This window comes from Chiloscyllium plagiosum, unplaced genomic scaffold, assembly GCF_037043375.1.
Source record: "Chiloscyllium plagiosum isolate Xiang-an unplaced genomic scaffold, Cpla_swu_hap1 HiC_scaffold_24, whole genome shotgun sequence".
Lineage (NCBI taxonomy): Eukaryota > Metazoa > Chordata > Chondrichthyes > Orectolobiformes > Hemiscylliidae > Chiloscyllium > Chiloscyllium plagiosum.
The window spans coordinates 14460684-14476031 of NW_028270162.1; the positions used below are offsets into that span (position 1 = coordinate 14460684).

Below are 15348 nucleotides of genomic sequence, written 5' to 3' on the forward strand. Positions count from 1 at the left end.
CTCAGGTTAAACTCACACCAATGAGTCTAATGAGAGCAGCCCTGTGGGACTACCTTACCAGCTGACAACTTTATTACCTGTTTACTGAGGTTGGCTTGTAACAAATTAATAGCATAAGGAATGTCTATTTTTAAAATTTAAAATATTTTTGAATAAATTTAGGCAATTTACAATTCTGAGCAGTCTAAATATGATAGACTAGCAGTACCAAACGGAAGTCTATAGAACATCTTAAGCTTGAAATCAGAGTGATGACAAAAGAAAGTTACTCGAAGAATATTCAGTGCAGCAGCAATCTCCCCACACAACAGCTTGTATTAATAATGGTTTTAGTATCCCAAAAATAAATGAAGATTTTAAAAAATAGTGAATGTCTTTGTTTGGGAATGGTATTTTGAATTACTAATAAGATATTTTATTTCATGTTAGTTTTTTTTTACAGAAATAAAAACAAGTGCTGGAGAAACGCGGATAAAATCTGAAGTATTTAGAGTATCAATTCCTATATTTAACACTTTCCTAACTTTGCAAAAAACTTGAATTTCCCTGTGGTGATTAGATTTCTACCATTGCAAGCTCATTAATTCCACGACTTCTTTGACCGAACCCCAAGGGCTGAGCACTCAATTACAACTCTATTTACTGCAACAAAGCAGCTCACATTGCAATTTCTTTCCCCCCTCAAAGGCATCAACCTATTGTTGGCAACTGATCAGCTTTAGTACCATAAGACAATTGGGAGAAAGTGAGGTCTGCAAATGCTGGAGATCAGAGTCAAGAGTGTGTTGCTGGAAAACCACAGCAGGTCAGGCAGCATCCGAGGAGCAGGAGAATCGATGTTTCAGACCGGAGCCTGATGAAGAGCACCGGCCTGAAATGAAAATTCTCCTGCTCCTCAGATGCTGCCTGACCTGTTGTGCTATACCAGCACCACACTCTCGACCATAAGACAATTGGTCATAAATGTGAGCCCATTAATAAAGTTCTGCTAAGCCATTAACACATGGGAGTCACACCAACTATAACCATTCTTTAAATAGAATCCGAACAGTGTGGAAACAGGGCCTTCAACCCAATAAGTCCACACCGACCCTCCGAAGTGTATCCCACCCAAATCCATTCCCCATTACTCTACATTTACGCCTGACTATTGCAAGTAACATATACATCCCTGAACACCATGGGAAATTGTAGCGTGGCCAACTCATCAAACCTGCACATTTTTGGATTATGGGAGGAAACCCATGTAGACGCGGGGAGAATGTGCAAACTCCATACAGTCATCAGAGGATGGAATCGAACTTGGGTCCTTGGCGCTGTGAAGCAGCAGTGTTAACCACTGAGTCTTGCCTTTAGAATATTGATGCATAGAACTTTTCCAGTCACGGTCATCTTGTGAATTTGTTTTCTACTTCTCCCGAATCAGAGAGTGCTCAGTGAAGGCTGATCAGATGCTTGCAAGTCAAAACTGGGATAAACTGAAAAGCCCCGACAGGTCATAGAGATGTACAGCACAAAACAGACTCCTTGAACCAACTCGTCCATGCAGACCAGATATCCCAACCCAATCTAGTCCCACCTGCCAATGCCTAGCCCCATATCTCTCCAAACCCTTCCTATTCATATACCCATCCAGATGCCTTTTAAATGTTGCAATTGTACTAGCCTCCACCACTTCCTCAGGCAGCTCATTCCATACACATACCACTTTCTGCGTGAAAAAGTTGCCCCATAGGTCTCTTTTATACCTTTCCTCTCTCACCCTAAACCTATGTCCTCTAGTTCTGGACTCCCCGACCCCAGGGAAAAAGCTTTGTCTATTTATCATATCCATGCTCATGATTTTATAAACCTCTATAAGGTCACTCCTCAGCCTCCGACGCCTCAGGGAAACAGCCCTAGCCTATTCAGCCTCTCCCTATAGCTCAAATCCTCCGACGCTGGCAACACCCTTGTAAATATTTTCTGAACATTTTCAAGTTTCACAACTTCTTTCCAATAGAAAGGAGACAAGAATTGCATGCAATATTCCAACAATGGCCTAACCAATGTCCTGTACAGCTGCAACATGATCTCCCAATTCCTGTACTCAATAGTCTGACAATAAAGTGGGGGAGGATCAGTGATTGAAGAAGGGTCACTGAACCTGAATCATCAATTTTTCTCTCCAAAGAGGTTGCAAGACCAGAGTTTCTCCAGCTGTTTCTATTTAGGATAAATAAATAATTTAATTGTCAGGTCAACCGCATAGCAGAACTTGAGGGAAGTGGCAATTGAGATCTGGTCCTGATATCTCTTGAATCCATTCAGCTCAAGTTGGAAACCCTATTCGACAGATCACTTCAAAGCTGGTATCAGTAATGGAAAAGTCACCACTATACTGGGGGCAACTCCTTTTGCCAAGGGCTGCGTAGGAAGGGGTGCAGATCTGTTGTGTGTAATGTAATGCTTGTACACAGAAGGATATTTCACACAGACTTTCTTTTCTTGAGGGCCAGTTTATATTTGACAAAATGGAAAAGGTGAAGTCTGGGACATTTGATTTACAGTTAGGAAATTCCCAGGACATTCAATGAAAACTCAAGATTGTATCAGCAAAACTGGGATATCTGGGCAACAGCTCAGGCCAATGACTTAATTCACCACAGACCTGCAGATATAATCTAATGCCTTGATATTTTAACATTTGTGTCATTCTTTCCTTGTTCAATTACTGCTTACGCTCATTTCAGTAATGTGACTGGGTGAGGAGAAGACACAAGAGTTGTTGAAAACAGGCAAGTGAACATGGGAAATTTTAAAAGTAGTTTCTCATCCAATTAGAAGCCAGTTCTCTATTCTTTTTACTTTTCATGGGATATGGGCATCATTGGCTAAACCAGTATTTATTACCCACCCCTAATTGCCCAGAGGATAATTAAAAGTCAACCACATTACCTGCTCTGGCCTACAGCCTGATGGCAATGTGGCAGATTATAGTCCATACAGGACATTCAAGAATGAGGTGTAGTTTTAAATGACTGTTGATAATGGTCACCATCAGATCAGTTTGTTTATCAGTTTTCAAAAATTGCATTCAAATCTCCTCACACACCATCAACACATATTCCAGAAACCTTAGCCTCAGGTGCCCCATTACTACACCATTATCTTCCTTCAGATGCCAGAGGAAACCAATCTGAATGGAGAAGCAACAAAATGTGAGTGATTTAATATGCTCCAAGGCTGCTGAACTGAGTCTGTAGGACAGTGACTGGGAGGGCAGAAGGCAAGGAGAATAACAGGCAAGCACCCCTGGGTGAGGGGTACAAGTGTTGGGTGAATCACTGGGATAGAGTAAACATCAGGTTGGTGCATTGGGTGTGGGAGATTGGATACTTTGATGAGTAAATTAAAGGCAAACTGTGGGACCTCAGTGGGTAGGGCAGTGTGCACGGGCCGAAGATGTACACTAGAAAGCACCACACTTTTGAATCCCAATTTTCATGCAAATTCCAACAAGGCCAAAAATGCAATCTTAACGAATACAAGCATACTATTAACTCCTTTGCCACGTCCCAGTCCCCAACCCTTTCCCTGGTGATCAGCACTTGGAGCCTTGTCAGTGTCTCTCTAGCTTTGGTTTTTAACTGAAAAGGCAACAGAAGTTTTTGTTGGTTTTGTTGCTTTATACTTATTAAATTGTTATTTTTATTAAGTAGTCATTTAAATGATCAATTTATTACTTTGGAATTTTTTTCTCCTCTGAAATTGTCCAGTGTTGTAGCAACCTTGCCTTTGTGAAACTTACTCAGTGGCTCCCCCAAGTGAGAGAAAAATGGTCATGTGTCAGCCCACTCCAACCAGCATATAAAAAGATAGGACAACTTTGACTTATTACCAGTACGTTACTATGATGGGCTAGGGTACACAGGAAGTCATCTGTTATCAGCCTTAGCTCAGTAGTACCACTGTCACCTCTGAATTAGAAGACTGTGGATTCAAGTCACACTCCAGAACAGACAATCTCGAGGAATTGTTGCAAGATACCATGTGGATAAAGTGTTAACCCTGGGGTCCTACAAACCTTTTTAACTGACCAAGAAAGATTTCATAATAATATTTATCCCTCAACTGCCTTAAAAAGAATGATCTGATTGTTGACCCATTATGGGACTTGGCTGTGAACAAACTGACTGCAGCATTGCCCTACATTAGAACAGCGAGTACACTTCAACTTAATCAAAGATGCTCTTGGATCTGCCTGAAACCTGTTCATCTCCCACAAGCACTGTCCATAATTATGACTGAGACAAAAGTGCTAAGGCATTACTAAAGCCTCAGCAGCAATTACAAAGACTTGGACCACAGTCCAAGACCCTTCTTGCATTTTACATTGGGGAGAAATTGTAAAATCCATTGGGTTGTATGGACCAGACAATGTCTGATATGAAATGCACATTACAAATATAACCTGTAATTGTAAATTCTGGTAAGCCTGAAATGTTATTGGTTTCTCAGTCCACAAGTTCTGACAAACCTCCTGACTATTTTCCGCTTTTACATCCATAACTATACTGAGGCACCTTCATGGGCCACATTTGTATAAAAGAAATTGAACAGTACATAGTTTTACATAGTGTCAATTAATGTCCTTGTATACTTTATTCATAGGATTTGAATATTTCTAAACAAACGTGCGAATAAACTTCAAAATGTTGTTGGTTGTAAAATGCTTTGTGACAAACTGAAGTTTTGAAAGGTGCTATTTAAATGCAAAACATTTGTTTTCATAGTTGAGATTCTAATTTCAGTCAGATCATTTCAGGGTTGGTAGTAGGGGGAAGGCTGCATAGGCTCACTATAGGCCAGAGCCCTTCCCACAAGATGGAGAGTTAATTATCCTCTTTGAAGTGACTGGCTCCTTAGTAGTCCTGAGGAGCACCTTCCATGAGATCAGTTAGCTTCTTGGGAACCTGAATAGACCCTAAAAGGACAACAAAATAGAAAAAGAGGAAAATAAAAAAAAAACTGATTGACAGTTTGTTATTTCACTGAAATATTTCAACCAATGCAAATTTGCTTTTGATCTAATATACTTAGGAAACAGTGCATATTCACATTGTGCATTAACAAGAAATAATGACAGTAAGAAACAAGATCCTGTGTAGGTCATATCTTCAAAACAAATCAAAAATACAATTAAAACTTGCTGCATCTTTCTTACCCCTAAAATGCCATTCATCTTAACCAAGTGTACTTTCAAATTGCAATTTATAAATTCACTGGCCTCAACCCTTTTGTCTACATCAGAAAAATAGACTATACTTATATTCTTTATCTTTCTTAAGGCATGAGGTAAAGATTTATTAACACATCTTGAGGCTTGAAACAAAAACCATAAAAACGAGGAACTGATAACATTAGGCACAGTGCATTGTGTGGCAACAGTATGACTGCTAGAGTACTGTATACCATTATCGGTAAAACAGGTCTTTCCAAATTTTGTACATTTATTTTATTTTTGATCGTGGCAAATATTCAGGCACCTGATATACCATACCAAAATGTTCTGGCATATCTCAGATATTACAACAAACTCCACAACTGCAATAATGTTGCGCATAGCAGAATTAGTAAGTTTCTTATTTAGGAACAGATTAAAGGTAATGTCTTCACAAAGTTCAGATTTAAAGATATTCAATGATTTTAAGTTAGGTCAGCATGAACTCCTGATTACCTTTTTCATGATGTCAAGTACCGTGCCCCGCAATCCCCTTTCTCGAAATCTAGGCAGCTAATTGCACACAAGTTCAGCATGACTAGTAATGTGATTATCATCAAATCATCTGTTTTAGTCATATTTTCTATTGACTACTAGCTGGCTTTGATACATCTGAGAACATTGAAATATTTCAAAGATTATTCCATCCTTCTCCCAAAAGTTGAGGAGCCTTGTATGAACATTCTATAAGGACCACTGTTTTAACTGTCAGCAGAAAAGTTTAATTCTTCAGATATAAAACTCCAATCACAAATTCAGAAGTCTCATGTGGAGACAAAAATGATGAAAAGGCACTGCAGATTCCTCAGTGCTTGAAAGTGAACAAAATGTTAATGCTTCAGGTAAAAACCTTGAATACAACAGACATCTCACAAACAAATGAACTGTTCATACTTTATGAATCCTGGGGAATAGGCTGCTTTTCCAACATTGTCTGTGTTTCACAGCTTCATTATTCAGTTTAATGTGGCAATCTGCCTCCTTGGAATGGCTTGGTGATCTACACATCTATCAGCTGCATTTAAAACCAGAGTTAAAGTGGTTTTAAATCAGGATTGTGACTTTTAGGACTGTCAGCAATCTCCAAATCTGATCCAAAACAGTTTGTTTCTTTTGGATTAAAATATCCCCTTCAGTAATGGTTAACAAACTATGAACTGAACCAGGGAGTATCAATTAATAAGGCTTACTGAAGAAATTCTGAAGGATGAGAATAATTGGCAAGAACTAGAGAACTTCTCTTGAATCTTCAAATAACTGGAAAGACTGAGAAACTTGGGTCTGTTCTCACTGGACAAAAGAAGGCTAAGAGGGGATTTGATAGAGACATACAAGATGATCAGAGGATTAGATAGGGTAGACAGCGAAAATCTTTTTCCTAGGATGATGACATCAGTTTGTACGAGAGGGCATAGCTACAAATTGAGGGGTGATAGATTTAAGACAGATGTCAGAGGCAGGTTCTTTACTCAGCAAGCGGCAAGGGCATGGAATGCTCTGCCTGCGAATGTAGTTAACTCAGCCACATTAGGGGCATTTAAACAATCCGTAGATAAGCATATGGATGATGGTGGGATAATGTAGGGGGATGGGCTTAGATCACAGGTTGGCGCAACATCGAGGGCTGAAGGGCCTGTTCTGCGCTGTACTGTTCTATGTTCTATAACCATATTATGCAATGAATCAATGGGTGGCATGATTGAAAATAAGCAGCAGGAAACATGCTCATAAAGGACAGCTGGGAGGATTGCACTAACTAAATCCAATGTAGGTATAGCTCCGGACAGCTGGATTTAGATTATATGGCTTTAGATTGATGGGCATGCTCATACTGAAACAAACAGGGCACTTTTCTAGCAAACAACCTAATAATGTGAGTTGCTTAACAGTTTGGATCAGAGATTTGTAAGTGAAAAGGCAGATATTCTGCCAACCTGCACAAAACTAACAGGTGTAAATTTCTACCCTGAGTAAATGGGGGACAGAGGCATATTAATTTTGGGATAAATAAGGAGGCATAAATTTACAAAAAAGAAATTCAGCAAGAGTAGAACATGTGGTTTATTTCTCCAAATCTTGCACCAGCACAACTCCACATGTATACATGCAACACACGTTAGCTACATATAGTAAAGTGCATCGATAAAAGTAGTTCCCCTCAAGATTTGAGGGAAACTAGTGGCCAGGCTGTGCAACCAAAATTACCAGGCCAGAGGTAAACGTGCCTATGAAAATATAGTCCATCCAATGGAGACTCACAGTAGTAGGCAAGCATAACACTGCATACAAGAGTACTGATGTTTGACTGAAGCCTGTGGGATTGTGCTATTAAATTCACATAACACTAATCCACAGGTGGCACAAACATAAATGACACTATACCACATTTACAATCTTAGTAGACACAAATCAAGTACACAATGGCACAATGAACCTAGGCTTGAACACAGCTTATGCAGGTTGGTAGCCTCTCTTTCTTTGTTGGATGCTTAGGTGCTAAAAGATCAATTCAGTCTGTCTCAGTCAACACAAATCCACAATACTGAACTGTGAAAATTTCAGAACTCCTTAACATTTGATGGGACAACCTTATTTGGAATCAATTGGGACAGACCATATCACAACTACTTACTTAATCATTAAGGAAGAATGGGGAAAAGAATTGAAGGGAAGCAACTGGGTGGGGCTCATGTGCATTATTCTAGCATTGTGAAGCTTGTAATTAATCCTGCGCTGCACAACGCTGCACCTGAGTCCAAAAGTGCTTCAGACACTGTGCATAAAAAGGAAACAAAATCTTCAAGTTTTGTTCATCAAGCTGCCACTTTGATGAACACAAAATGAATGAAATATAGTTCCACAGATTTAATCTCAAAGTACATTGATAAAAGAATTAAAAATAATGACCCAAAGTTAAATACCTTCAGATTCAAGTAAAAGTTTTTTATTGTATTGATCCATGAGATTAAAAATAAATGTAAACCTGTTTATAGTGAAATCCAGCGAAGATAACTTCTCATTCACTCCCATTATATGGATATCCAATGGATCAAATAATTTCCCATTCATTCCCATTATATGGGACTGTGAGATATACCTTATTTATTATGTAGAATTTGCATTCCAAAAATAATAATCATAGCATAGCTTTCCAATGTCAGTCTTTTTCCTTATCTCTGATATGCTCTGTATGGCCAAGCCATTGTCTCATTTTTCCCTGATGACAACAGAGCAGATTGTGTTTATTACTTGCCTTTTATCCTATTCATTTCCTTTTTTTTCCTAAAAAACAATTCCCTTTAAGCGAACATATCTTAAGTGAAATTTGATTTTGATTCCACTGCAAAGTACATTAAAACCGCTGAAATACACAAGTGAGTCAATAAGCAACCGGTGAAAAAAATCAATCTGATCCTGAAACTTTCTCCAGGCGGAACATATTTTTATAAAAACATGCTCATAGAGATACAGCTCCAGTCACCTGCACGTGGACACCTGATTCCAGGTACTCCTTTGGAAAATTCTAGGAACTCTACTGCATTTCTCCCAATAATCGCCAACCCACCCCACCACCCCCCCTCAAAAATATGAATTTTGATTACCAGATGAGGTGGTCTAGAAAACTTTCACAGTGTCTCAACTGCACTAGCTCTCGCAGAAGAGATGGCTTCAAATGGAAAATTTTACAGCCCAAGGCATATGACAGAAAAATCATCTCACTGACTGTAGCACAGCTAAAGAAAAATCAGGTAAACAGCAATGGTCATCCCACTACCCGGTGAGGTGGAAGGGAAGCGGAGACTGACCTATTCTATTTTAAAAAATCAGAAGCAATAGATAAATAAATAAATCTTGGACTCTTTTCTCCATGTAACCATTAACACGGCATTGCGTGCATTTTCAGCAAATAAAGCTTATATTTTCCTTAGTGTGTCCACTTATTCCTTTTTGATGAAAGTTGGACAGCACATCTGATGATCCAAGAGCCCTCGTTCCGGTAATTTCACTCGTTCTGAGATCGGTCACTCCGGAAATAAAATAAAAGAGGATCAAAAGGAGTCAGCGGCCTGGAGAAAAGATGAAATCTAAAGCCTGCCGTTCAGTAGCAGCAACGTTAGGGTGCCACAAATCAATCATGAATACCACTCGGGGACCTTCTTCACTTGGACCTGCAATCATAAACCAAAAGTTAGTAATAGGCTCATCAAAGAAAAATACTTCTCCCTTTGTACAACAGCCTTCCTGATTACACCATCAAGAAAACCACTTAAATAAGATAGAGTAAGGGACAAAGAGTGCACAGGTACGCAAATAGGAAAGGCTAGGCTCAACTGCAATGCCCTGCAGGGTCAAACAGCCAAAACACATTCACTAAAAGGGTGTGCTAGAATTAGACCAAAACTACAAAAGCAAAGTATGCTATCCAGCACAGTAACATGTACTAAAGCACTTCACCATAGTATTATCACAGAAAATTCGACAACAAACCATAGGAGGAAATACTATCAATAAATGAACAAAAGCTTGATGAAAGAAGTAGTGCTTAAAGGAGGAAAGGTAAAGAGAGACAAAGGGGACGGCACGGTGGCTCAGCAGTTAACACTGCTGCCTCACAGCGCCAGGGACCCGGGTTCAATTCCTGCCTCGGGCAACTGTCTGTGTGGAGTTTACACATTCACTCAGTGTTTGCATGGGTTTCCTCTGGGTGCTCTGGTTTCCTCCCACAGTCCAAAGATGTGCAGGTTAGGTGAATTGGCCTACTAAATTGCCCATAGAGTAAGGTGCATTAGTCAGGAGTCAATGTAGAGGAATGGGCCTGGGTGGGTTGCTCTTTGGAGGGTTGGTGTGGACTTGTTGGGCTGAAGGGCCTGTAGGGAATCTAATCAAAAATTTAAGGGCAGGAATTCGAGAACTTGGGGTCAAGACAAGAAGTAGGAGAAAGTGAGGACTGCAGATGCTGGGGATCAGAGCTTAAAAGTGTGTTGCTGGAAAAGCGCAGCAGGTCAGGCAGCATCAAAGGAGAATCAACGTTTCGGGCATATGCCCTTCTTCAGGAATGAGGAGGGTGTGCCAAGCGGGCTAAGTTAAAAGGTAGGGAGGAGGGACTTGGGGGTGGGGAGTTGGGAATGCGATAGGTGGAAGGAGGTTAAGGTGAGGGTGATAGGCCGGAGAGGGGGTGGGGGCGGAGAGGTCATGAAGAAGATTGCAGGTCAAGAAGGCGGTGCTGAGTCTGAGGGTTGGGACTGAGAAAAGGTGAGGGGAGGGGAAATGAGGTAGCTGGAGAAATCTGCATTCATCCCTTGTGGTTGGAGGTATCCTAGGCGGAAGATGAGTCGCTCTTCCTCCAGACGTCGTGTTGCCATGGTCTGGCGATGGAGGAGGCCAAGGACCTGCATGTCCTTGGCGGAAAGGGAGGGGGAGTTAAAAAGTGTTGAGCCACGGGGCGGTTGGGTTGATTGGTGCGAGTGTCCCATAGGTGTTCTCTGAAACGTTCCGCAAGTAGGCGGCCTGTCTCCCCAATGTATAGGAGGCCACATCAGGTGCAGCGGATGCAGTAAATGGTGTGTGTGAAGGTGCAGGTGAATTTCTGATGTATATTGAAGGATCCCTTGGGGCCTTGGAGGGAAGTGAGGGGGGAGGTGTGGACGCAAGTTTTGCATTTTTTGCAGTTGTGGGGAAGGTGCCGGGAGTAGAGGTTGGATTGGTGGGGGGGTGTGGATCTGACAAGGGAGTCACGGAGGGAGTGGTCTTTCCGGAACGCCCACCCCGACCTCAAATTTACCTGGACCGTCTCAGACACCTCCCTCCCCTTCCTAGACCTCTCCATCTCTATCTCGGATGACCGACTCAACACGGATGTATACCATAAACCGACTGACTCCCACAGCTACCTAGATTACTCCTCTTCCCACCCTGCCCCCTGTAAAAACGCCATCCCATATTCCCAATTCCTTCGCCTTTGCCGCATCTGCTCCCAGGGGGACCAATTCCAATACCGAACAACCCAGATGGCCTCCTCCTTCAAAGACCGCAATTTCCCCTCAGACGTGGTTGACGATTCTCTCCACCGCATCTCCTCCACTTCCTGCTCCTCCGCCCTTGAACCCCACCCCTCCAATCGCCACCAGGACAGAACCCCACTAGTCCTCACCTCCCACCCCACCAACCTCCAGATACATCGGATCATCCTTCGTCATTTCCGCCATCTCCAAACAGACCCCACCACCAAGGATATATTTCCCTCCCCACCCCTATCAGCATTCCAGAAAGACCACTCCCTCCGCGACTCCCTTGTCAGATCCACACCCCCCACCAATCCAACCTCCACTTCCGGCACCTTCCCCTGCAACCGCAAAAAATGCAAAACTTGCACCCACACCTCTCCCCTCACTTCCAAGGCCCCAAGGGATCCTTCAATATCCATCAGAAATTCACCTGCACTTCCACAAACACCATTTACTGCATCCAATGTGGCCGCCTCTATATTGGGGAGACAGGCCGCCTACTTGCAGAACGTTTCAGAGAAAACCTCTGGGACACCCGCACCAACCAATCCAACCGTCCCGTGGTTGAACACTTTAACTCCCCCTCCCATTCCGCCAAGGACATGCAGGTCCTTGGCCTCCTCCATCGCCAGACCATGGCAACACGACACCTGGAGGAAGAGCGCCTCATCTTCCGCCTAGGAACCCTCCAACCACAAGGGATGAATGCAGATTTCTCCAGCTTCCTCATTTCCCCTCCCCCCACCTTTTCTCAGTCCCAACCCTCAGACTCAGCACCGCCTTCTTGACCTGCAATCTTCTTCATGACCTCTCCGCCCCCACCCCCTCTCTGGCCTATCACCCTCACCTTAACCTCCTTCCGCCTATCGCATTCCCAATGCCCCTCCCCAAGTCCCTCCTCCCTACCATTTATCTTAGCCTGCTTGGCACACCCTCCTCATTCCTGAAGAAGGGCTTATGCCCAAAACGTCGATCCTCTTTCTTCTTTGATGCTGCCTGACCTGCTGCGCTTTCCAGCAACACATTTTTAAGTCAAGACAAGAAGTCCCAACCTTCAAATAATTAAGAGCCAGAATTATAGGGATGAAGAATTCTTAGATGGTTGGAGAAATATAAAAATCACGAGCAGGACTCGGCATTCAGTCCCTCATGCCTGCTCTGCCATTCAATGCTGATCCTGTATCTCAATGCTATATTCCCGCTTTCTCCCCCATACCCCTTGATGTCTTTAAAAGGAGGAAAGCTAGAACTGGAGGGGATTTCAGTGACAGGTAGCAGCAAGGCCAGAGAAGCATTTGAACACCACAATGAAAATTTAAGGATGTGAATTTAAAAGAATCACTGGCAATTAACAGTTATACTTGCCTCCATGGAATGCTGTGTGTAAGAAGGAATCATCAAACAGCAAACAGCGCCCTTCTGCCCAGCATTGTGGCTCTCCTCCTACAACCAATTCACAATTGCTGGGAACCTTCAAACCTGCAACAACAGAAGGCCGCAGTGACAATCAATATTGTAGTATAGATTGCGGAAAGTAAAATAGGATCAAGCATGAAAAGGCATCATTCTGAACAGGTGATGACCAGAATACGGACTCGAATACGGAAGAGACTCTTTCTGGATTTAGTCTAGAAAAATAAATTTCTGGTGAAATGGAGAGCAATGTAGTTAAAATATGATTTGCTAATCAAATAGCTTAAAAAATTGAGTGTCATAAAAATGCCCATATTACCACTGGCACCAATAATGATATTACTAAAATGAAAACAGAATAGTGAAGAAACTCAACAGGTCTGGCAGTTCTGTGAAGAGAGAAACAGTTAATGTTTCAAGTCTAGTACGACTTCTAAAGAAGAGTCAAACTATTCCAATATTACTATTCTGTGTCCAGGCTCTTGTAATCTCATCAGTGCTGTCATGTGGATTCTTCTGTTTTAATTCTGATTGATTGTAAGCTGGTTGCTTTACAGGAAGTACATGCACCAAAGTTCAGCATCACAGATCACTCCTTCAATGGACCACATAATGGTGTTTTGCCACCCATTTTGTTGAATATAATCATTTTGCACTTGAACCTTATCAGCCCATATATACATTTTTTGATGCAAGTCACACTACAATTCAGCCTTCAAGCAGCAAATGTGTTTCCTGAACAAAATACCATCATTATTATAAATAGGGCCGTAAAATAGAATGTGTCCAGGCTCTTGTAATCTCATCAGTGCTGTCATGTGGAATTCTTCTGTTTTTAATTCTGATCGATTGTAAGCTGGTTGCTTTACAGGAAGCACATGCACTGACATATTTCACAAATCTCACAAAATATGTGGCTTGCACTCACTCCTCGTTCCACGGAAGCAACGTCAACAAGCTTAAAGGGCTAAATTACCTATCCATGTTCTAAAACAGGAACTTTACAAACATTGAGACAGAAACAAACTTCCAATTCAGCCAGACCCAAACTATGATTTGGAGGTGCCGATGTTGGACTAGGCTGTACAAACTATGATTTAGAGGTGCTGGTGTTGGACTACGGTGTACAGAGTTAGAAATCACACAACACCAGGTTATAGTCCAACAGATTTATTTGAAAGCACTAGCTTTCGGTGCACTGCTCCTTCATCCACCTGATGAATCACATCTTTATGACACTGGACTCTTTTAACTATAAATTCTGTGATCATGATCTTATTCGTCACAACCACCTGAAGGAGGAGTGGCGCTCCGAAAGCTAGTGCTTCCAAATAAGCCTGTTGGACTATAACCAAGTGTTGTGCGATTTTTAACGTTGTCCACCCCAGTCGAAAACCTGCACCTCCAAGCCACATACATATTCAAGTAATAGTTGATCTCATGCAAAGGTCGACCCCCTATTTTCGGCCAAAAATCTGAATTTTCCATATATCTAGTGTAAAAGTTGACCTAATTCTTCACAGCTAACAGATCAACATTTATGAGTCAGCGTGCAGTCTGTCGCGCTCTGCTTCGGCCTTCCAGTCTGCTGGTTGTTGTGCTTTGCTCAGTGTTTTCAGAATTACCGTTTTCTTTTCATTCATTTAGAGATCAATTGAGCTTCTGCCAATGATATGGTATGAATTTTGATAGGCATGGATTTCGAAAGGCCTGAATTTCAGCCACTCAAGTAGTAGCCATGTAATAGTTGACCCTGTAAAGTTAACTTTAAAAAGTAGTCAAATAAATTTGACTATTACTTATGTGTTTACTGCAAATGCGAAGCGTTGCATTTTGGTACAACAGGGACTGGATTTATTTAATTAATGGTAAGGCTTTGGGTAGTTTTGCAGATCAGAAGGACCTAGGGGTTCAGGCAGTTAAAAAGGCATTTAGCATGCTTGCCTTCATTGCTCAGTCCTTGAGTATAGGAGTTGGGAAGTCATGTCAAGGTTGTACAGGATGTTGGTGAGGCCTCTTCTGGAGTACTGTGTCCAGTTCTGGTCAACTTGTTATTGGAAGGATAGTATTAAGCTAGATAGGAATCAGAATAGATTTACCAGAACGTTGCCAGGTATGGAAGGTTTGAGTTATAAAGACATGGGGCATATTTTTTAAGGTGAGAGAAGAGAGATTTAAGGAAGAAATTGAAGGGTAATTTTTATTTTAACAGAGTGTGGAATTAACTTCCCTCGAAAGGGGTGTATCTGAACAAATTACAATGTTTAAAAGACACACAGACAAGTCCATGAATATGAAAGGTTTGAAGGGTGTGGGCCAGGAGCAGGCAGGTGGGACTAGTTATAGAGTCATAGAGATGTACAGCATGGAAACAGACCCTTCGATCCAACCTGTCCACGCCGACCAGATATCCCAACTCAAATCTAGTCCAACCTGCCAGCACCCGGCCCTTATCCCTCCAAACCCTTCCTATTCATATACCCAATCAAATGCCTTTTAAATGTTGCAATTGTACCAGCCTCCACCACATCCTCTGGCAGCTCATTCCATACACGTACCACCCTCTGCGTGAAAAAGTTGCCCCTTGGGTCTCCTTTATATCTTTCCCCTCTCACCCTAAACCTATACCCTCTAGTTCTGGACTCCCGAACCCCAGGGAAAAGACTT

General features: G+C 41.9%; 1 protein-coding gene across 2 annotated transcripts in view; it reads right to left on the bottom strand.

Moving 5' to 3' along the window:
• Nucleotides 1-925: 925 nt before the first annotated feature.
• asphd2 (aspartate beta-hydroxylase domain containing 2) overlaps nt 926-15348 on the bottom strand; it is a 52939-nt gene continuing 38516 nt past the window's right edge. For both annotated transcript variants that reach the window (XM_043715473.2, XM_087999911.1), the window contains exons 3-4: nt 12634-12747; nt 926-9432 (exon numbers count right to left, since the gene is read on the bottom strand). In XM_043715473.2, the coding sequence (XP_043571408.1) occupies nt 9323-9432; nt 12634-12747 (224 nt within the window). In that variant the 3' untranslated portion in view covers nt 926-9322. The remainder of the gene's footprint in view (nt 9433-12633; nt 12748-15348) is intronic.